Source organism: Zootoca vivipara, chromosome 2, assembly GCF_963506605.1.
Source record: "Zootoca vivipara chromosome 2, rZooViv1.1, whole genome shotgun sequence".
Taxonomy (NCBI): domain Eukaryota; kingdom Metazoa; phylum Chordata; class Lepidosauria; order Squamata; family Lacertidae; genus Zootoca; species Zootoca vivipara.
In genome coordinates, this window is record NC_083277.1 from 85,464,768 (window position 1) to 85,485,953 (window position 21,186).

The window sequence follows — 21,186 nt, forward strand, 5'->3', positions numbered from 1 at the left end:
TGTGCAGGGAAACAAAGCTCTGGTCCTCAGGCCCAAAAGTTTCCACACTACTGAGATAAAATATCTGCCCAATACATCTACATTTTACAGTGATGTATGCACAAAAACCAACAGTTTTAAAATACTGTAAAGGACTAAAGCCTTGATTTGTCACCCAGTAGGTTACATCTAGGCACCATGAGTTATTAACAAGTTACATGTGGCCCTCAGAGTGATTTAAGTTGTGTATCCCAATGTCAGACCATGACAAATAAAGCAGCATAAAACTGCTGAAATCTGAAAGACCAAAGTCCTACACTGCTTCTGACCCATTTCAGTTTCCCTGGAGGCAGTTCTTGGGTTGACAGCGTTTATTAGTAGCACCCACACCATGCTCAAGAACAGACTTTGAGGAATGGGGAAGGGACACTTGGGTGAAAAGTTAAGAATATACAGCTTATTGGAGAGCCCTACCTGGTCACATTCTTGTAGAGCCTCCTAGAGTCCTTGTCTAGGCACACAGTGAAGGTCCTTTGTTCTGTGCTTCTGATTTTGATGTTGCGTGTTCGAATAGTGTTTGTCACTAACTGGAATAAAAATGCAACAAAATGCTCTGCTTAGCGGGGTGTGTGTGTGTGTGTGCTTTTCTTAGTCAAGGCCGAAGGCAAACAAGTTATGTAATACATTGGAGTTACTGGATTAGCAAGTTTTTTTTGTTTTCTGTGGCATGAATCTCAAGTTTCTACCTTAGCAACAGAAAACAAAAACCGGCAACAGAGTTGTACAAAGGGTTGGTAAGCACAGAACAAATCCTGCTCTAGAGAAAGCTGTCTCTCAGGGCACATCTAGACATGATTCAGAAGATCTGTGAATAGGATTTCTTGCCTTTAATAGCAATGTCAGCCTCAAGGGGAACAGACTGGACTGGGGCCGTGGCACATGGGAAGGATGGGTTAACCCTTATCCCTGTGCTCTTTTCCACCACTCTCTCAAAGCTCCTATTTGCTATTTGGTGGGGAAAACATGCAGTTGTAGCCAATGAAGTCATCCCATTAGCACAAGGACCTCTGGCTGCACAGTGGGTCTTATTTTCCCTTATCTCTCCTGGAGCCCCCTGCACCCCACCCAGATCTGTTCTGGAGGTTACCCCAACATTCCAGAGCAGATTTTTGGGCAGGGGGCACAGGAAGAGGAAGTTCTATTGCACAAGGACAACTTTGTTAGATACAACCCATAAGTCTTCTGAAGTCCTCAGGTTGCATTACTGATATCAGTTCTTCTACAAGTTTAGCGAAGCATTTTTTTTACAATACATTAATTACCACGTTCAACAAACCAAAATGCAATGCCATTTATTTTCCATGTCAGCTTCCACAAAGCAATTCACTACCGTGACAGGCTCTTTTGGTAAAATCTGTTTATAATCATGACTGTTGGGCATTTTACCGTTGCTCTTAGGTTCACCAAAGAAAAAGATAATTATGTATGTATTGCCAATAAACATTTAGAAACCTGCAAAGTGAGTGGTTACAAGATAGTGGCTTAGTTCTGACATTGACAAGAGTGGAAACTTAAATATTCGCTGCTGGTGTAATTAGCCTATTTGATAAATTATGCAATGGAGAAATCATTGATAATTCATTTCTCACTTCAGATACTGATACTAATTGCAATGGAAATGCTGTTCCAACTGTGCATATAAGTTTGCTTTATTCAAAAATCGGTAGGAATTATTGATGGTGAAATGGGGGGGGGGGAATCTGAAGCGAAAAGCAAGTGTATATGATGTATAAGCCTGAAATGGAACCCATTTTTCCTTTCTTTCACAGGTGCAGGAGAATACTTCTTCCAGCATAAAATTAATCTTTGAGGAATAAATGTAATTTAGAATCTAACATTTTGGATTATAAACCTAGTGACTTATACATCCTTCTGGAAAGGAAATGGATATTTCTTTGTCATTTCAATTTTAGCCATGTGAAATTTTAAATAGCTACATATTGGAAGAATAGTGCCATTGGCACAGTGATTTTGTAGCAGCTAATGACTAATGATGAAAAGAGGAAGAAAATATCTGTGCAACAGCATCACACCAAGGCTAACTATGCAATTGAAATTATGAAATGCTTGTCGGGCTGTATGTCCTGTGGCAAAGCCACTTTGCGTTGCACATATCCTGTGATCTGAGATGTAGGTCAGCATCAAGCAGTCAATTTACTAAAGGGCTCGTCAAAGAAGCTTAACAGTTTCCATTCCAAATGCACACATAGCCTTGCAAACCTGGTTGCTTTCTAACCCAAAGGACTCATGTAACATTCTTTTCTGGGTAAGCAGGGTTTGCATTCCTCATTGGGAAAGCACAAGGTTCAATAACCTAAGTAAACATTTTGAACGGATCCTGATTCAAGTGTCAGAGCAGCTTCCGCACCTGACCTAGTGACATACGGTAGAACTGCTATGTGTGAAAGTTTCCTTCTCCCCCAAAAAATGCACACCATCTTTTTTGTTGGAATTTGAGATTTTAGCAATATGTAGTTAATAAAGAAGCCCATGGAGACTCAGCAGACATGGTCAAGAGAAGAATGAGGAAAGGAGGTTGTAATTTTTATGTTCAGCTACGATGATTATTCATTAATGGGTCTAGGGCTGCTGATTTTTGCTTCAGAAAACATTTGGAGCAAACTTAACTTATACACCAGGTGGATTCATAAAGTTCCATTGAGGGTAACATTTTTTTTATGATTCTCTCCTACTTTCTATTGTAGAATAGGTGGGAAATCCTACATTTCCCTCCCTGTAGATACTAAGCAGCATCACTAGGTTCTTAATTCTGAGGAAGCAGAGTGTCACTTACAGAAAATGATCGTCCTGAGAGGTTGGATATTTTTACGACCTCAGTAGTATTCACATTCAAGCACACCAGATCTGCAGAGTTCAATGAAGAAAGATGGATGAATCAGTCATGACTTCCCCCCTTCTTTTTGCCTTGACTGAAGCATTTGCATGATCCTCTGCCATGTTTAGCACTGCCCCAAATTTCCTCCATGACTAACATAGTTCTATGCAGCAGTAGAAGAGAGCTCTAGAACACAGTCAGAACATTGTTTCTCCTACCCTGAGAAACAGCATGGAGAAGTTCACTCAGACTTTACAGCTCCTCCTCATCTTCCCTTCCAAGGACCTTTTAAGGCAGGCATCCCCAGACTTCGGTCCTCCAGATGTTTTGGACTACAATTCCCTGACCACTGGTCCTATTAGCTAGGGATCATGGGAGTTGTAGGCTAAAACATCTGGAGGGCCGCAGTTTGGGGATGCCTGTTTTAAGGTATACGGGAGGCTGTGGGAGGGGTGGGGCTACACAATGAACATGCAGCTACAACGAACATACCCTGTTGTTGTGGAAGATCCAAGTGTTCCTTAAAGGAGGACTTTGAAGGATATATTGAAGGGATACAAACATTTCCCCAAGGTTCAAAATTGCTGGGGGGAATGTGTGTTTTTGTTCCCTAGCTTAGCTCCTCCATTTGCTGCATGGAAGGTGGTTGTATGAGTTTCATTAGAACCTATTGGGTGGTGCATGTAACATCACAGATGACAACCAACACAAGTCCCACCATTCATTTATCATTGCTTTTTAAAAAACTGTAATTTAGCAGCTGATGGCTCCCTCACAGGAACAGGGTGTCTACAAAACAGACATGCATAAAAGCAGGTGCCACACCATTCTGGAAACCTCACTAATTGTTTGTCCTACATAACATTTTGAGGACTGAGCCTGGGGTGGGGGAAAAAAAGTTTCATCAATTTGAAGCAGGAGGAGTTGTGCAGAGCACTGACTGATAGGGTATCTGCGACATCTTAGGCACTCATTTCACAGAACATTTTTTAGCATAAGAAAACAACTGTTGGGTTCTTTGGGAGGAAAACAGGCACCATGTGATTGCTTAGAATCATAGAATCATAGAATCATAGAGTTGGAAGAGACCACAAGGGCCATCCAGTCCAACCCCCTGCCAAGCAGGAAACACCATCAAAGCATTCCTGACAGATGGCTGTCAAGCCTCTGCTTAAAGACCTCCAAAGAAGGAGACTCCACCACACTCCTTGGCAGCAAATTCCACTGACGAACAGCTCTTACTGTCAGGAAGTTCTTCCTAATGTTTAGGTGGAATTTTCTTTCTTGTAGTTTGAATCCGTTGCTCCGTGTCCGCTTCTCTGGAGCAGCAGAAAACAACCTTTCTCCCTCCTTTATATGACATCCTTTTATATATTTGAACATGGTTATCATATCACCCCTTAACCTTCTCTTCTCCAGGCTAAACATACCCAGCTCCCTAAGCTGTTCCTCATAAGGCATCGTTTCCAGGCCTTTGACCATTTTGGTTGCCCTCTTCTGGAGGGCATCCCCAAACTTCGGCCCTCCAGATGTTTTGGACTACAATTCCCATCTTCCCCGACCACTGGTCCTGTTAGCTAGGGATCATGGGAGTTGTAGGCCAAAACATCTGGAGGGCCGCAGTTTGGGGATGCCTGGCTTAAATGTATCTCTCCCAAACCAATTTGCTGGCATTCTGTGGGTCCTGTTTGTTTCTCTTATTTGATTACTAGCAGTCTCATACCTAGTGTTGCTAAGGAATTCTAAGAAACCAAAATATCAGTAGAGTTTGAAAGTTTCAGTCCACCATCTTGGTGCAAAATGGTATCCAATTGTATCAAAACAGACAAAAACCTGCTGTTTGATCTCAGGGTCTATCATGCATACTTTGGTTACAATATTGTGAGAAGAGTCCAAATGCATAGTGAACAAACAGCTTTCTAAAATATACATTAGATTAACTCTGAGCTGTTCCTCTTCAGAAATGAAGTGGACATCTTAACCCCTCCCTTTATTTTTTGGGTGACAGCAGCAAGTTGGTAAAAAGAATGTATACCTACCATGAAGCAAGTTTAGACTGCTCCTTCACTTTGGAACAAGAGTGCATGTCATCTGCAGAAGTCCAGCTCTCACTCAGGAATCCAGCTAGGAATCCAGAAAAGTGGAAGCCCAGAAAACCAGTGTCTGCTGTCCCCACCTGTACATTGCCTTTACCTTCAGTCTCATTTGAGGGAATGGCTTTAATAACTAGGCCTGTGGATCGCAATGAAAGTGTCTCCTCCTTCTCACGGTTACTCAGCAAAACCTAGACAGAAATCACAATTGTTTCCCAGTGGGGGAAAAATGCATTAATCCTTATTGGAAACAATGGGTTATTATTTCAACCATACAGTATAACCATTGTTGTTTCTATATTTTGCAACAGTGCTCTTTTTCTTTCTTTCTTTTACTGTAGACCATTGTTTTGTGCCTCCCAGTACGTTTCCGAGCACAATTCAAAGTGTTGGTGCTGACCTTTAAAGCCCTAAATGGCCTCGGTCCAGTAGGAGCGTCTCCACCCCCATCGTTCTGCCCGGACACTGAGTTCCAGTACCGAGGGCCTTTTAGTGGTTCCCTCGTTGCAAGAAGCCAAGTTGCAGGGAACCAGGCAGAGGGCCTTCTCGGTGGTGGCGCCCGCCCTGTGGAATGCCCTCCCATCAGATGTCAAAGAGAAAAACAGCTACCAGATTTTTAGAAGACATCTGAAGGCAGCCCTGTTTAGGGAGGCTTTTAATGTTTAATCGATTATTTTATTTTTCTGTTGGAAGCCACCCAAAGTGGCTGGGAAAACCCAGCCAGATGGGCGGGGTATTATTTATTTATTTATTTATTTATTTATTTATTTATTTATTTATTTATTTATTTATTTCATGTGTTAGGCAATCAGCACAGAGAACAGTGGGGAAACTAATCAGCCCACTCCCCCCCCCCATCCATCCAGCAACTAAGAAGCCTATCATTCTGGGTATGCATGAAATATGCAGGAAGAAAAGCCAGGGCAGGTTAATTGTCTCTCTAGAAGTCTAGCCATATTTTCTGGACCATCAATGAAAACAAATTACAGGTTCTGCCAGCATTCATAGCCTCAGTTATTATTAATGTGGGTGAAATATTTTTCCTAAGATGCCATGATGATTGCCAGGACTCTGTACCTGTCCATTCTTGCCCACTATTTATAAATGTTCTCACCTTCTTATACATGAGTGTAAGATCTGCACCAGGAATGTCTACTGCTGGCTTCTTTTTCGTTGGTAGACTGTCTGCAAAAGAAACAACCACAGATTTCAATTAGTTGGGATACTGACACAGCTATCCTCCAATTTAAGTTTACAGGGGGAGGGGAGGGGATGAAGAATATTGGGGCATACTTTCCCTTATAAGGACCTATAAGTACAGCTGGAGTGGGAATAGTATGTGAATAAAAGTGACAGGAAAAATAAGAGCCAATGAGTTCTGCAACTCATGGCATCACAGAAGAACACACAACTTGGTGTTATTCCCCAATGACCAGTTACCCTTTTGCCTCCTTTCTTAACTTTTTATTTTCTTGAGACACAGCCTGGCTGAAGACCAGCGAACGCTTCCCCAGCTGGAGAGATCAGGGAGCTCTGAAAGGAGCTCTGCAATATCTAGGGAGCCCTGAAATGAGATACAGACCTCTGGAAGGGTTGAATTCTTCAAGCATTAGACTCAGTTCAATCAAGAAAATGTCCTCAACAGGCTCCAAATCTGTGTTACTGAAGAAAAGCTGAAAGGCAGAAAGAGGCTCTCAAAGCATGGTTCCTTCCAAGTGGGTGAACTGTTACAAGTGTCATGAATATAATTTTTGTGCAGTCTAGTGGTAAACTTCATTATGCTCAAAGAAGGGCACTGACCTTCACTGCGTACACCTGGAAGAAGACTGGCTGCAAGCCCAGACGCACATAGTACGCAATCACGTCAAGGATGAACAGCTCAGAGACTGTAGATTTGCTTGGAGAAGAGGGCTGTGGGGGATCAAAGACGACTGGCATCAGTCCAAACCAACTCCCAAGTTACCTGCTATTTCTATTAGCTTCCTGATAATTCCTGATATTTCACCTGCTTGGTGAATTAGGCAGCCAAGGGGTGATACACATAACTCACATTGTATCTACAACACTAGAGCCAAGAAAGTGAAATACTAAAAAAAAAAAAATTAAAAAAATTGGCCATTCTATTCTATACCTCTATTATGAGTTGGAGAGAAAGAACTAGCCTTTCACCGACAAGCATGCTAATGAATGTAAGTCGAGATCAGGGGTTGCCCACATGGTGTTCTCCAACTGTTGTTGGACTACAATGCATATATTTCCTGATGATTCACCATGCTGGCTGATGGGAGCCTCAGGGTTACCCTTGGTCCAGGTATACGTAAGATCTGGAAGTACTTGGCCCTTGCTTCTGACTGAGATCCAGGGACTGAGATCCAGCCTCAGTGACAGCTCCTTCTGCCATCTGAAGAACATTCCAAAAATTCCCATTGCTGTTTCTAAGGCAGAGGTGGGGAACCTGTGGGCCTGCAAATGTCGCTGGAATACAACTCCCACAGTCCCTGACCATTTGCTCCTGCTGGCTGGGGCTGATGGGAGTTGGAGTCCTTGGGTTCCTATCCCTGTTCTAAGGAATACAAGCAGAAGGAAGGGCTCCTCTCCTACCATGGTGGCCAGCTTCGGGATCATGTGACAGAGGGTGTTAATGTTGCTCTCGTACCATGGATCAGCTCTTCCAAGGTAAGCAGCCAACTCACAAGGCTCTGTCTGGTCAGGCAGAGCACCTTCCTGGAAGAGAAGAAGTAGAGTACGCTCACCAGCACAAAGAGCATAGGACCGTGGTAGGAAGAGGATGACCACAATCTAGCTCTCCCATCCTCTGCATGGCCTTCAGCTACTCACCTCGGTGGGGGAAGATGTGGGTTGTTCCTCCACAACAGGCACATAGTAAAATTGCACTTTTAGCCTTGGTGTAAGAAAGACGCGTCTGCTCTCCCGCTTCCTGGAAATGAGGAGTTGAACATTGTTCTTAGGTCATACTAGTATCTCATCTCTTCTGGTGGAGAGGATACAGGTGGACCTGTGCACATAGTATTCTGATAGCCACAAATAATGGTATGTAGTAGGAGGAATCCATGCCATTCTCTAGCCAGGAAGAATATGGTCGCCACTATTTCCCATGGAACTCCTTGGTATGTTCCTCCCCCTCCCCCTGCTGTCCCTAGCCTAGCATAAAACTTCCCATTAAGTCATGTTGAGCACCCTAAAGAGACCTACATGTGCCCTTGCCATTTCTGTACTAACCCCTTGTTCTAATCATGACCATGCTTTCACATCAGCAGTGCCTAGAACAGAGTGGTCCAACACATGGCTTCAGGGCATAATGCGGCCCTCAATACCTTTCTGGAAGCCCTTGGTAATATTTGACACCCCCACAGGCCCAGCCCTTGTGCCACCCTTCCTCCAGCCTCCTCCCCAAAGCCTAGTTAATGCTTGGGAAGGGGGTGGGAGCACTCTAGGACCCTGCCAGAACCTCATGCCTCCTTCCCAAAGCCTGGGGCCTCACTTTGGGAAGGCAGTGAGAGGGCTGGGGGGAGGGCAGCATAAAAATTTGGACTTGCTTCCTACACACAACAACAACAAGGCAGTGTCAGACCCTCCAAGTGCCCCTATTTTCCAGGGACAGTCCTGGTTTTACAGAAGCCGCCCCGGTTTTACAGAAGCTGCCCTGGTTTCTGGTTTGATCTTCGGATGTCCAGTGTTTCCTTAGGATGTCCCTATTTTAATCAGAAAAATATTGGAGGGCATGGATTTATCCAACCCCTGAGCCTTGTATAGGGAAGTTTTGTATAGGCAGCCTTGTATAGGGAAGTTTTCTTAATATTTAATGTTTTGTTGTGTGTGTGTGTGTGTGTGTGTGTGTGTGTCTGTCTGTCTGTCTGTCTGTCTGTCTGTCTCTCTCTCTCTCTCTCTCTCTCTCTCTCTCTGTGTGTGTGTGTGTGTGTATTGGAAGCCACCCAGAGTGGCTGGGGAAACCCAGTCAGAAGTCAGGTGGCTGGGGTATAAATTATTATTATGGAATAGGATGTCCCTATTTTCATTGGAGAAATGTTGGAGGGTATGGGCAGTGTGTGGCCCACGGGTTCCATGTCAAAGTATTCTTGCGGCCCACTTGGTATGAGAAGGAGATACTGCAACTCCACCACACAGAAACAGGAACTCTGTCCCAAACACAGCAAAACTCTCCCCAGCTCACCGCCAATGAAAGGTCTCTTCTCAAAGCCATCATGACGATAACTTACCTCAGGGAGTAATAGGCCTGGGCTAGGCGCCCCAGAATTCTGTCGTCACCCAGTACCAAGACACGAGCTGTGTGCAGGCGTTTCAGCTGAGCCACCGGTTCCATGACGCTGCCCCCAGATTTCCGATGCAGTTTCCCAGTAGGTTTTGCCCCTTGCCCATTAGAGCCGCTCTGTAGGAAAGCGAGGCTGTCCAGAGGAGACCCCTTCTTCTTCATGCAACCTTTCCTCTGGAGCCGGGAGTGCTCAGCCTCAGCAGTGCAAGATGACTGATTTTCATCGCCCGGGTTGGGCAGGTCTCGCTCAATCCCACTGTCGTTGGAGAGCACAGACAAACGTGTCTGCTCACAGCAGTCAAAGTCTGGCCCCATATCCTGAAACTCAAAGATATCCAGTTCTGGACTCAGGGAATCCTGTTCACACGATTGACTTGGCGAACGGAGGAATAGCACCAACTCCTTCCCTAAAATGAAGAGATGGTTTGTGAAATACCTAGAAGGCCATAATCATTCTTGAATCTTCACATGACACAGTGTGGCATTGTCTCAACACTACAAAAGTAAAGTTTCTTGTCCACATTCATAGGCCAGACAACTTCAGTCTATGTGCACATACACAACGTATTTTAATAAAATGTAGGCTGCCTCCTGACACTAAAACACTACCTTATATGGTTCCCATCCTTTCCCCTGAGATGGTTAGAGCCAATCAAAATGTTCAGGAGGAAAAACATGTTACCTACTTCCTGGGATTCTACAACTTCAGAACACAAGTGAGTAGTTCCCCCATATTTATCTTATCTTTCGGGACCACATAACACCGGTCCTGAGAGACATTGGCTCCCAGTACGTTTCTGAGCACAATTCAAAGTGTTGATGCTGACCTTTAAAGCCCTAAACGGCCTCGGTCCTGTATACCTGAAGGAGCGTCTCCACCCCCATCGTTCTGCCCGGACACTGAGGTCCAGTGCTGAGGGCCTTCTGGCGGTTCCCTCACTGCGAGAAGCAAAGCTACAGGGAACCAGGCAGAGGGCCTTCTCGGTAGTGGCACCCGCCCTGTGGAACGCCCTCCCATCAGAGGTCAGAGAGGTAAACAATTACCTGACATTTAGAAAATACCTAAAGGCAGCCCTGTTTAGGGAAGTTTAGGGAAGTTTTTAGTCTGTGATATCTTAATGTATTTTGATGTGTGTTGGAAGCCGCACAGGGTGGCGGGGGAGACCTGGTCAGATGGGTGGGGCATAAATATATTATTATTATTATTATTATTATTATTATTATTTATTATTATTCATTTTAAAGAAAGCAGGCATGGCAAGGATAAGCACATGTTATGATCAGTACATTTGTTAAGAGGCAGGCTTAAACTGGTCAATTTTATTTTGAAAGAAAGGGGGGAATCACAGGGGGCCCCAATGCAGAATATGCTTCTATTCTGGATCAGGGCCTCATGCAGGTTTTCTTCTGAGAAACAGCCCCTCCTCACTGCCATTCCCCCCCCCTCCAAAAAAAAGCACTGTCTGCAGTAAACTGCACCTCAAAGGATAAATGGTAGCCAAAAGGAAACCAGAAGGGGCCAAAAATACGTTGCTTGCACTGGCCACAGGGACACTGCATCTCTGAAGTGACTCCACACAGAGCGAAAAAGGATAACAACAGCTACTTCTAAGTGAGGTACAGGCCATGAGAACAGATACTCACAAAGCTGGTCTTCATCTCTCCACAAGTGGAAGCTGATATTAGGGTTGGGTAAAGGGATGCCTAAACTTTTTTCTACTGCTGTCTTCTCCACATCTGTAGGACACAGAGAACTTTTTGTTAACCTTTCAATTTCAAGGAGTACAGTGAAAGCCAGACAAGTAAAAGCAGAGACTAGGAACTACATTAGAAGTCGAGGGAAACATATGGTAAAGGGAAAGTGGAAGTCCATGGGCTTTTTTTGAAAAACAAAACGAAACTGTGGCTCATTTGCTCTGCATTAGCTGATGAAGAGCCTTCTTATAATTAAGCTAATGTAGAAAATTGTGAAGCAGCCAGCCAGAGGCTGATACATGGCAAAATAGCAGTTTCTTCAGGGCAATGAACAACACCAATTCCAGATAGTTAGAAAAAGCCTTGTGGTTGCCAGAAATACACATTTATCCATTATATTTCACGTTGTGGGGAAATTTTTAAGTTTTATTTAGTGTAGTTGCCTGCTGGGTGATAACTAACATTTAAAAGTGTCAAATGACATCAATGTAGGCAAACAATGATGTTTCACATGCAATGTGTAATGGTTAGTGTCGGACTAGGAGTTGAGAGACCAGGGTTCAAACCCCTCTTCAGCCATGAAGCTCACTGGGCGACCTTGGGCCAGTCACTCTCTCTTACCTTAACCTACCTCACGGGGTTGTTGTGAGGGAAAATGGGGAAGGGAGAACAATGGGGAGGGGAGAACTAAACGGCCTCGATCCTGTATACCTGAAGGAGCGTCTCCACCCCCACCATTCAGCCCAGACACTGAGATCCAGCACCGAGGGCCTTCTGGTGCTTCCCTCATTGCAAGAAGTGAGGTTACAGGGAACCAGACAGAGGGCCTTCTCGGTAGTGGCACCCGCCCTGTGGAACGCCCTCCCAGCATATGTCAAGGCAATAAACAACTATTTTACATTTAGAAGACAACTGAAGGCGGCCCTGTTTAGGGAAGTTTTTAATGTTTGATGCTGTACTGTTTTTAATATGCGGTTGGAAGCCACCCAGAGTGGCTGGGGAAACCCAGCCAGATAGGCGGGGTATAAATAATAAATTATTATTATTATTATTATTATTATTATTATTATTATTACTACTACTACTACCTTGAGCTCTTTGGAGGAAAGGTGGCATAGAAATGCAATAATGAATAAATAAAGCATTGTGTAGGAAGCTTATGATATCCCTCTTCGTTGATTTGGGTTGACCAGTAATATCACCTCTTACTATTGAGCAGACCCCCAAATTATACTTGGCACTTTTGCCCATTTAGGTTTCTTGTCTCTGACCAGTACAGGGAGGGTCACACTTACTGAACAGACACACAAATTTCCTTCTCCTCAGAAATCACTTTTAAGTTTGTCTTTTTTAGTACCGAGGACTGCAAGCAAATATCTATACAAGGGGGTGATCCTGAACAAAGCACAGAGCTATAAGGCACAATCCCCTTTGGGTGCATAAATCAGTTTCCATCCTTTCAGCATCCATATCAATGTTTTTGCCTATCACACTGTTGCAGGTGCTGTGAGAAGCTAAGCCCACAAATGCAACTACAGTAAGGGCTCAGGGCTCAGTCCCAGATGAAGCGCAGGGACCGGGGTCCTTTTTTACATCCCAGCCTCGTAGGGCCACACTTACCTTTCTCTGAAGTGCTCAGCAACGTACTGTAGATTTTCCCCAATTCTTCAACATACTGACTATATTCTGCACTCATATCTCTTCCTGCATGTTCAATGGCTGCCATCACTTGCTGAAAATAGTGCTCAGTCACATCTAAGGGCTTTCCCTGTCACAGGGGGAAGCAGTAATGAATCATTGCTGGAATCAGTGCCCTTTTTTCAGGGGGTACTCAAGGGTATGCAGTACCAGCAACACTTTTTGTTGTTGTTAAAAAGTGGGGCACTTAATTTCACAACTTCATGGTGAGTACTGGCACCTATTTTTCTAGACAGAAAAAAAGCCCCGGCTGGAATGAAGCTCAGAGACTGCAAACACCTATTCAAGCTTTCTTTCTTTATAGCAAATTATGCTATGCATGTATAGTACTCACAATACTCAGCTTTCCCTAACTCAAAAACAATTTTGTCACTGACATGTATGAACACATGGGGAAACGGGTAGACATGCAACACCTGACAGCACAGCTAGCAGGTTTCTTAAAAGTATTCGTAAAGCTTTGTTTGCTTCTAAAATTTCTTATTAAAACTTGACCTTTTAAGACTTTGGGAGTAATTTCCTTCCTTCTGTTTCCTAAGCTTCCCTTCTCCCCCATCTGTACTCTTGTTAAAATGCCAACAGACAATTCAACTTGGGATAAGTGTTTTATTTCTGGCTCAAGGAAGGCAATAAACGCCAAAGGCAAGAGAACTGACTTTCACAGAACAATCCCTCTATGTGTCTACTTAGACATGAGTCCCAATGAGTTCAATGGGGCTTTCTCCAACGTCAATGGATGGACTGCAGCCTCTAAGTGCTTTCTCATTGGCACAAAGTCCTACAGTAGCCAAGGAGCAAAAGATAGTCAAACAGCTTCAAATAAATGTTGGAGAGGATGTCAAGGAACTGGTACATCTGCCTGCATGTGGTGGTCATATCCTCTAGTGGAGGAAAATTTGGGGAAAGATCTTAAACAAAATTAATAACATAACTAAAACAAAATACCCTTAAGTCTCCAAATACTTGAATTACTGTTTTCCAAAGGACTGATAGTCTACAACACATAAGAAAATGTTTTTACAGTCCTCAGCAGCAGCAAGAGCAATAATTTCAATCAGTGAAAATGTTTGGTGTATCTGTCAAGTTTGGTGTATTTGTCAAGGCTGGGTTCAGATTCAGGGGCTTTGGGAACACTTCTGAATGGTCAAAGTCACCAAGAACATGGCAGTTGCTAGAGGGGATGTAGAGTAGGGTTCCCAAACTAAGGTTCATGGGCCGGATGCGGCCCAATCGCCTTCTACATCTGGCCCGCGGATGGTCTGGGAATCGGCATGTTTTTACATGAGTAGAATGTGTCCTTTTATTTAAAAGGCATCTCTGGGTTATTTGTGGGGCATAGGAATTTGTTCATCCCCCCCCCAAATATAGTCCGGCCCCCCACAAGGTCTGACGGACAGTGGACCGGCCCTCTGCTGAAAAAGTTTGCTGACCCCTGAATTGTAGAGCCTTAAACATTCATTAAAAACTTGCAACATTCTATGCAATTTGGAGCCTATTTTTAAGATATGTTTCCATGAGTTCAATTGGCCATACTCCCAGGTAACTTTAGAAAATCTAGAGATGGCTGTCTTGGTGGTGGTGGAACTAATCAGGTCTGTGGCTCAGCATTAACAAAGTCTCTGTCTGGGCATATAACTTTGCAAGAAGACTAACAAAACCCCAAGAATCAGCCACTTGCCATAAGATTCATTTGCTTTCTTTCCACCAGTTAATGTAACCTTTTGCACAGTGGGGAAAAGGTGATCTGATTGATTGTTGTCTATATATGTCTGAGTGTACTGGATGGGGTGGTGTTCTTAAGCCCACAAGTGGTTTTGCTTAAATCTCTACCTTCTACAGTTTTCATGTGAAGCAACAATGAATAGCTTTTGCTCACATATCCACCCCCAGTATGAGAATCATAGTCTATGAAGTAACTGTATAATGGCAGCCCTCCAGCTAGGAGGCAAGTGACTGGGAATGTCTGGTATTTCTGCTTAGGGTTGCCAGACTCAATAGAGGACAGGACCTCTGTGCCTTTAATTGCCCTGCTCTCTTTTGAGTCTGGAAACCTTAAAGAGAAACCAGCAGACCCTTTGCTTGGAAATTAAACAAAGGGTCTGCTTGTGTCTCTTTAAGGTTTCCAGTCTCAAAAGAGAGCAGGGCAATTAAAGGCACAGAAGTCCTGTCCTCTATTGAGTCTGGCAACCCTATTTCTGCTTATGGAATTTCATTTATTTCAATGAAATCTTTACAGTACCTGAAGAATGCTGTGCACATTCCTAACATGACTGTGTTCCTTCAGCACTGTTTGGAAGGCACGTTCTATCACACAGAGCATGCAAGACTTCATACACTGGGACATCTGAGCAGCCTTGATTTCATCAATGAGTGCCCGGCATACAGCTTCGGAAAGCAAATCTGGATCTACAAACATGAAAACCCTGGGGAATGAAGAGTTAACATATATAGAGACAGCCACACGTTAGTGCAGTTTTTAAAATATATAAATATGTCACTTTAAGAAAGGTGAGAGGCCCTATACTTACTTTTCCTGATAGGGGAACGAGTCGTTCTTGAGACTTTGCTCTGCAGAAACCATTCTTTGGTACAATGCTCCTAATGAATAAAATAAGCATCTAAATAGCAGTCAAAGTGTAAAGGTCGATGGTTTGGTTCTGGTATAACTAACCACACCATTGATACTGCTGTCATAACATTGGTTTAAAATGGAATCAAGTCCAAAAGTGAGACTACAAACTGCATGAATGGGGGGGGGGGAGAGAGAAATCTTCAAGGAAGTCCCAACAGAAAGGTGAAAAGGCAAATGCTTCTTTTTCCTCTGTCTGCAGTTTCCAGAGTTTTTACATGCAATGAATAGATCACTTACAATAGTCCACATATACTGTCATATAATTTCCTACATGGAAGTGTTACAAAAGTAACTGGAAATTCGGAACAATTGAAGTGGCTTTTTGCTATAGGCTCCTGGGCTATGAAAAAGCATTGGAGCACTCTACTCCGTTAAGCTTATTTGGTGCAATAGCCTGAAAAAATCAGGTAAATCAAATACATGAGATGCTACATCTCATAACTTGATCTTGGTACCTGATAAGTGAACTGTAGTCATCTATTATTGAGCTATTAAAGTTGTTCATTAATAAGTTGGTTGCAGTATCTGAACGTAAGGCTTTGTGCAAAGAACCATGCAAGGGCCTTTTCACACATCCTTCAAACAATGTGTGTTAAAAGAAATGCAGGTTACCTTTCAGCAAGAACAGCTGTTTTGGTAGCACACTAACAGGGGAATCTAAGCAATGTTTCTGGCCCAGTGTTGGCTTATCAGTGTCAAGGAAAGTGCATCCCACTTTGATTGGTTTCCTGCTGAAATCAACCAGCAGCAGGTCCCAACTGACAGACGGATGAACACATCCTGCACCCCAATTATGAGTGCTTTTCTTCTGCTTGACCAATTCCCTCCCCACCTCCCCAATGGTCCTCGGGTCCAAGAAACAAACCAAAAGAAAGCAAAAAGGGTGTGGAATATTGCACACCTGGTATTGTCCGTTCCAGCTTTAGCTGCCGAGCATAATCCAGGCCAATGGTGCAGTACGGTTTGGGCAGAGTGAGTAACTTCTTGCAGAAATCGTACACTCTCTCATACAAATCATCAGGGATGCAAGGTGCCTGGAGCAGCAACAGGAGAACAAGCTTCGGTGTAGAAATTATTTAAATATGAGAAGTACCCTGTAGAATTGGCTGACAATCACCAGCTGGTATCAGTGGAGTAATTCCCCTTGAAATCAGGCCTATTCGCATCTGCTGTTTGGTGCAATCTGGATTGAGCACTCCAACTATACTGAGAAGATGGTTCATCAAGATCCATATGTTTCCTTTTGCAGAGTAGCTGTACAAGGATAAATGCTTCTCTTACTTTATTTACTTTATTTGGTGACCTCAGGGAATCTTGAATGATTACAAGGAGGCCGGGGGGGGGGGGGGGTAGAGAAAGCAGTATCTAAGATAATCATATGCTTCCCTGTCGTTTTCCTCTCCAGGGTGTGAAAAATGCAGCTACCCTGAGATGCCCACAGCTACTAAACATTTCTTCAAATAAAAATGTATTTCACTGTTGCTACTTCCTTATTACAGACCTCAGACTTCCATTTTCAATAAAATTGTGGGTGTTTTCTGCTCCAGAATTTTCGCTACACTGTACTTTATGCTGGTATTTCACCATCTTTCCACAGGGAGCAAATGTAATTCTCCCAAGGTGTCTGCAAGCAAGGACAGCATCACTGCTACTGTATGTGCTTCATGAGAGATTAATACAGGAATTATGCATCTTTTATGCATGCAGACAGCATATGGTAAAGTTGGAGAACCTCTGGTTATAAACAAACCATTAATCACCTGCATTCCACCACAGGGATGTTGTTGAGTCGTGTTTTTCCCCTCTTACCGTTGATTTTAATGAGTCCGTTCTTTTTAAACTATGAATGGAGCAGCACAAGAAAACGTGGCCACCCATAAATGGATTTCACACTGTTGTCTGACAATAGCCAGTGCTTACCCATTCCTACAGGGGAGAGGTGCTAGGGCTCAAATCTAACTAGAAGTCAGACCATTTTAGCTTAAACACTCTGCTCCTAAGCCCCATAAGTATCAAAGTGGCTGTGTCTTCCCAGCAGGGAGGGAAATACATGCTGCACATGCTTAGAGGCACCCTCTCTTGCACATTTCACACATTCCTAGACTTCAAAATAGAATCTCGAATGGTATCCATGGAAACCTAAGAGCCGTTGGCTATAGTGCAAGCTGACACCTCACATCAACTCCCAGCACGGAATTCCTGCGCTATCACAACCTCATGAATTTATAGTTCTCACCTTTATCAGTGTGTACATCAGCGTGTGAAGCAAAGGGATGATGTACTGCCGATAGTTGCATCTTTCTGCCTAGAGAAAGCAAACGGTGACGGTGAAGATTTTCCAACAATGTGCAGCTGATTTTGGATCCTCTGCTGTCACAAAACCACATGAGGGAGGAGGGCTGGCAGCTAGAACAACAGAGCTCTTGATAGCAGAGACAACTCTAGGTGGAACATTGCCATGGCATCAGCCAGACCTCAGCTGGACTGTGCTTTCAGTGAAAGACTCACCCTTGACATGCTCGGGAGAGATCTGAGGGGGGCTCAACGCATATAAAGCTCTATGAATATAAAGCCTAGGAGGAAAGCTTGAAGCAGCTGTGACATCTTTGGTCACATGCATTTTGCAGGGTTTTTGGAACACAACAAAATCCTGCAACATCTGCTTAGGGGGAAAATAGTGGAATGAGCATACACATCATGGACCTCCCAATGCTCTGTTAAGTATACTATCTCCAGCCAGCCTAAAGATCAGTTTTTCTGCAGGAAGAATGACCTCTGATGAGAGAATCAGAAGGACCAGAAGTGGCAGGAAGGTGCAGGGTAAACAATAAGGAACACTGAGGCAGCTGGTTCTCTACAAACACTACAGAGATTGTGAGTGATGTCAGAAACAGGCTGCATTGGCTACCCTGAATTTATTACTGAGCCAATGAGCCTTGATAGAGCATCTAATGTTTGGAAGTGTCTGAAACCCTTCTGTTTGAAGAGCAGTATATTAATTTAATCACATTTTTCCACAGCAATAAACCATAGATTCGTGATCATGAGAATGGCTACATGTGGACTGTGAAGACAACTCCCAGCCCTTTGTTTCCTTATGTGGACATCCTTACCCTTTCCAGTTCTTTCACCAGAATTTTGATCAAGAGGGCTCCATTGCTGGGATTCCTGTCAATCTTTTTGTGCAAAGTCCATCTCAGCATCCCTGGAAGAAGGTTGGAAGAGAACCAAAGCTAAAACAGCTGACAATGTTTCACTGGGTCAGGGATCAGCAAGAGACGCGAGCAGAATATTGCAAAGAAGGAAAGTGAGTTGCACTTATGGAAGAAGAGCAGCGGACAGGACTGAACCATAAACAAAAGCAGCTCTTCCCTCAAGGTTTCCGCATATTATTTTATTTAATTATTTATTAGGTCATTCATTCATTTGATTTCTTACTTGCCCTAAGGTCCCAGGACAGGTTACAGCAGTTTAAAAACACATTAAAATCAATTTAAAGCAAATTACAGTCACAATAACAGGGTGAGTCTCTATCTCTGTGTGTATTGTTATTATTATTATTATTATTATTATTAATTATTATCATTGTCATACCCTGCCTATTTGACTGGGTTGCCCCAGCCATTCTGGACAGCTTCCACAAGCTATCCCTGATAGATCACCTGTGCAAAATCATTCAATGTGATCAAGCACAATTATCAGGGCAAGTGTACATTTTGCTACTTGAGACAAATGACAAGATGCTCCCCTGCTCATTCCATGTACAGAAGCCAACTAGACTGGCAGATGAATCTTCCTTCAGCACTGTCAGAGGATTAGTGTCCTTCCCTAGACTGCAGAAGCACGTTAGTTTAGAGCCCCAGGTACCCACACCCAGTCATATGCATCCATGTGGGTGGGTATCTCAACAAGACCAGAAAACCCAGGAAATGCCAACACAGCTGGCCAAACATAAAAAGTCATTTTCTTTTGCTCTAGCTAGCTGTGGGAGATGCGTTCTCAGACACACACTGCAAAACTCTTCAGGGCTCAGTGATGAGCTGGGACACACGGGTCACTGGCTCTTACCTCTCTCGCTCTGGAAGGCTGGGTGGTGGCCATCAAGTTCACGAAGGAGGGCATGTACACTTCGGAGGAAGTCGGACTCAACCTCTTGACAAAGGAGAGAAACAGGGTGTGAGGAACAAGGCAACTCAGTGTCTTCTTGTTATTTGTACTTAACAAACCAAATCCTGCCAACAAAAGGGTAGTGCTAGTGGTTTGCCATCAATGCTGCAAGCTCCTTTTTGAGCAAATACATGATAAAATAGCACAGGAACAATGGCCAGCAGATAATGGGTGAGCTTTTCATGGATCAAACGGGCATGCACCCCTGCCTCCTTGTATACAACCAGTTATCACTGATGTTAGAACAGCTTTGATGTTAACTCTCCCAAACAAGAGAGTGTAGATAGGCATTGCCTTTGGTTATTACCTGTGAAAAACTTGCTTCCATCTATAATCTATATACTGTATATATAAATGTAAACTGGCCATGTCCGTTAGTATCCACGTTTCACCAAAACGGCTTAACCGATTGTGTTCAAATTTTGACACAATGTTGCATGCAAATATGAGACCAACCCCGTACCGCTTTCAAAGACAGATGTCACACCTGTGCCAGGTAAAACCCCGTGATTCAAAACACACCACTCAGACGAAAATGCATTCTGCAAACCAGCGCCCTCTAGCAGTGGCTACACTGGTACTACACCTATAAAACCTTCCCTCTCAACAGCACCCCGGCTCCCATTTACATACTAGGCCGAAGCATTTACCATAGCTGCCAAGTTCTCCCTTTTTTAAAGGGAAATTCCCTTATGCTGAATAGGCTTCCTCACGAGAAAAGGGAAAACTTGGCAGCTATGGCATTTACAGACTAGGCCAAATGGAGGTACTGACTTGCCTGGGTGGGGGTTGGGGATAGGGGGGACGGGATAGGTCAGGACACGGTGGGACCAGTCACAGGGATTAGCCGGGGGTGGGGAGGAATCACAGGGATGCGCCTGCATAAACAGAACACACGTAAAACAGGGGGACTCTGAAGGTGAGGGGAGTCTGAAGGGGGACTCTGAGTCTCCTTTTAACAGATTGAGCCACAGCAATGCGTGGCAGGGCCAGCTAGTAATATATAATTCCCATCCGTTACCTCTCAGGAGATGCTCACACAACTGATGAAGGGGGTGGGATGTAATTGCTGTTATACACCTACTGAAGATGGGATCCTGGCAATAGTAGGGTAGCACAAGCTAATCAGGTCTATGTCCGCCTGTTGGAACAATACAGCTTGCCTTGCCCATGAGCTGCTGAAGTTCCCACTAGGTCTAACATGAAGAGCTTCCATCTGATGAAATGGGCTTATGCTACAATAAATATGTTCAACTTGAAGCTTCTTCTTCTTTGAGAGCCTCTTTTTATGTGTTTGCTGCATCAGACTAACACAGCTGCCCCTCTGAATTTTATTTATCTCTTTCTCTCAACTGTGCAGTGGGGGAACTGGAGTCACTTCACTCCTCTCACCTAAACACCTCATGCTTGGAGAGCAAGCAGAAGCCGGTATGGCACTTTCAGGCGCTTCTGTGAAGACGAGACTAATGATCATAACAATAACAACAATAACCTGGGTTATCCATGGTTGGGCGGAAGTCGCAGCAGGTGGTCGTGAGGTTATCTTTTCCAGCACTTCTGGGAGAACTGGGTGGCCAGAGGGTCCAGTTTCACTGAGCATGACCTAGTATCCTCTAGCGCTTCTGCAAAACAACAAACAAACAAACAAAAACAAGATGGCAGTTGAGTGTGCTTGAAATCCCTGTTTAATACCAGGGACCTGACACTGAAATGATAAGTAGCCATGTTTGTTGTG

At 43.9% G+C, this 21,186-nt stretch overlaps 1 protein-coding gene across 1 annotated transcript in view; it reads right to left on the reverse strand.

Annotated features, from left to right (window-relative positions):
* PIK3R6 (phosphoinositide-3-kinase regulatory subunit 6) overlaps positions 1 to 21,186 on the reverse strand; it is a 38,191-nt gene that overhangs the window by 1,956 nt on the left and 15,049 nt on the right. Inside the window, exons 3-20 of the mRNA XM_035104698.2 lie at positions 20,944 to 21,073; positions 19,353 to 19,436; positions 18,398 to 18,489; positions 17,521 to 17,589; positions 16,186 to 16,318; positions 15,181 to 15,250; positions 14,892 to 15,075; positions 12,575 to 12,722; positions 10,904 to 10,996; positions 9,207 to 9,666; positions 7,807 to 7,906; positions 7,570 to 7,692; positions 6,769 to 6,879; positions 6,551 to 6,641; positions 6,083 to 6,153; positions 5,069 to 5,159; positions 2,834 to 2,904; positions 454 to 566 (exon numbers count right to left, since the gene is read on the reverse strand). Coding sequence (XP_034960589.2) covers positions 454 to 566; positions 2,834 to 2,904; positions 5,069 to 5,159; positions 6,083 to 6,153; positions 6,551 to 6,641; positions 6,769 to 6,879; positions 7,570 to 7,692; positions 7,807 to 7,906; positions 9,207 to 9,666; positions 10,904 to 10,996; positions 12,575 to 12,722; positions 14,892 to 15,075; positions 15,181 to 15,250; positions 16,186 to 16,318; positions 17,521 to 17,589; positions 18,398 to 18,489; positions 19,353 to 19,436; positions 20,944 to 20,956 — 2,117 coding nt within the window. The 5' untranslated portion in view covers positions 20,957 to 21,073. The remainder of the gene's footprint in view (positions 1 to 453; positions 567 to 2,833; positions 2,905 to 5,068; positions 5,160 to 6,082; positions 6,154 to 6,550; positions 6,642 to 6,768; positions 6,880 to 7,569; positions 7,693 to 7,806; positions 7,907 to 9,206; positions 9,667 to 10,903; positions 10,997 to 12,574; positions 12,723 to 14,891; positions 15,076 to 15,180; positions 15,251 to 16,185; positions 16,319 to 17,520; positions 17,590 to 18,397; positions 18,490 to 19,352; positions 19,437 to 20,943; positions 21,074 to 21,186) is intronic.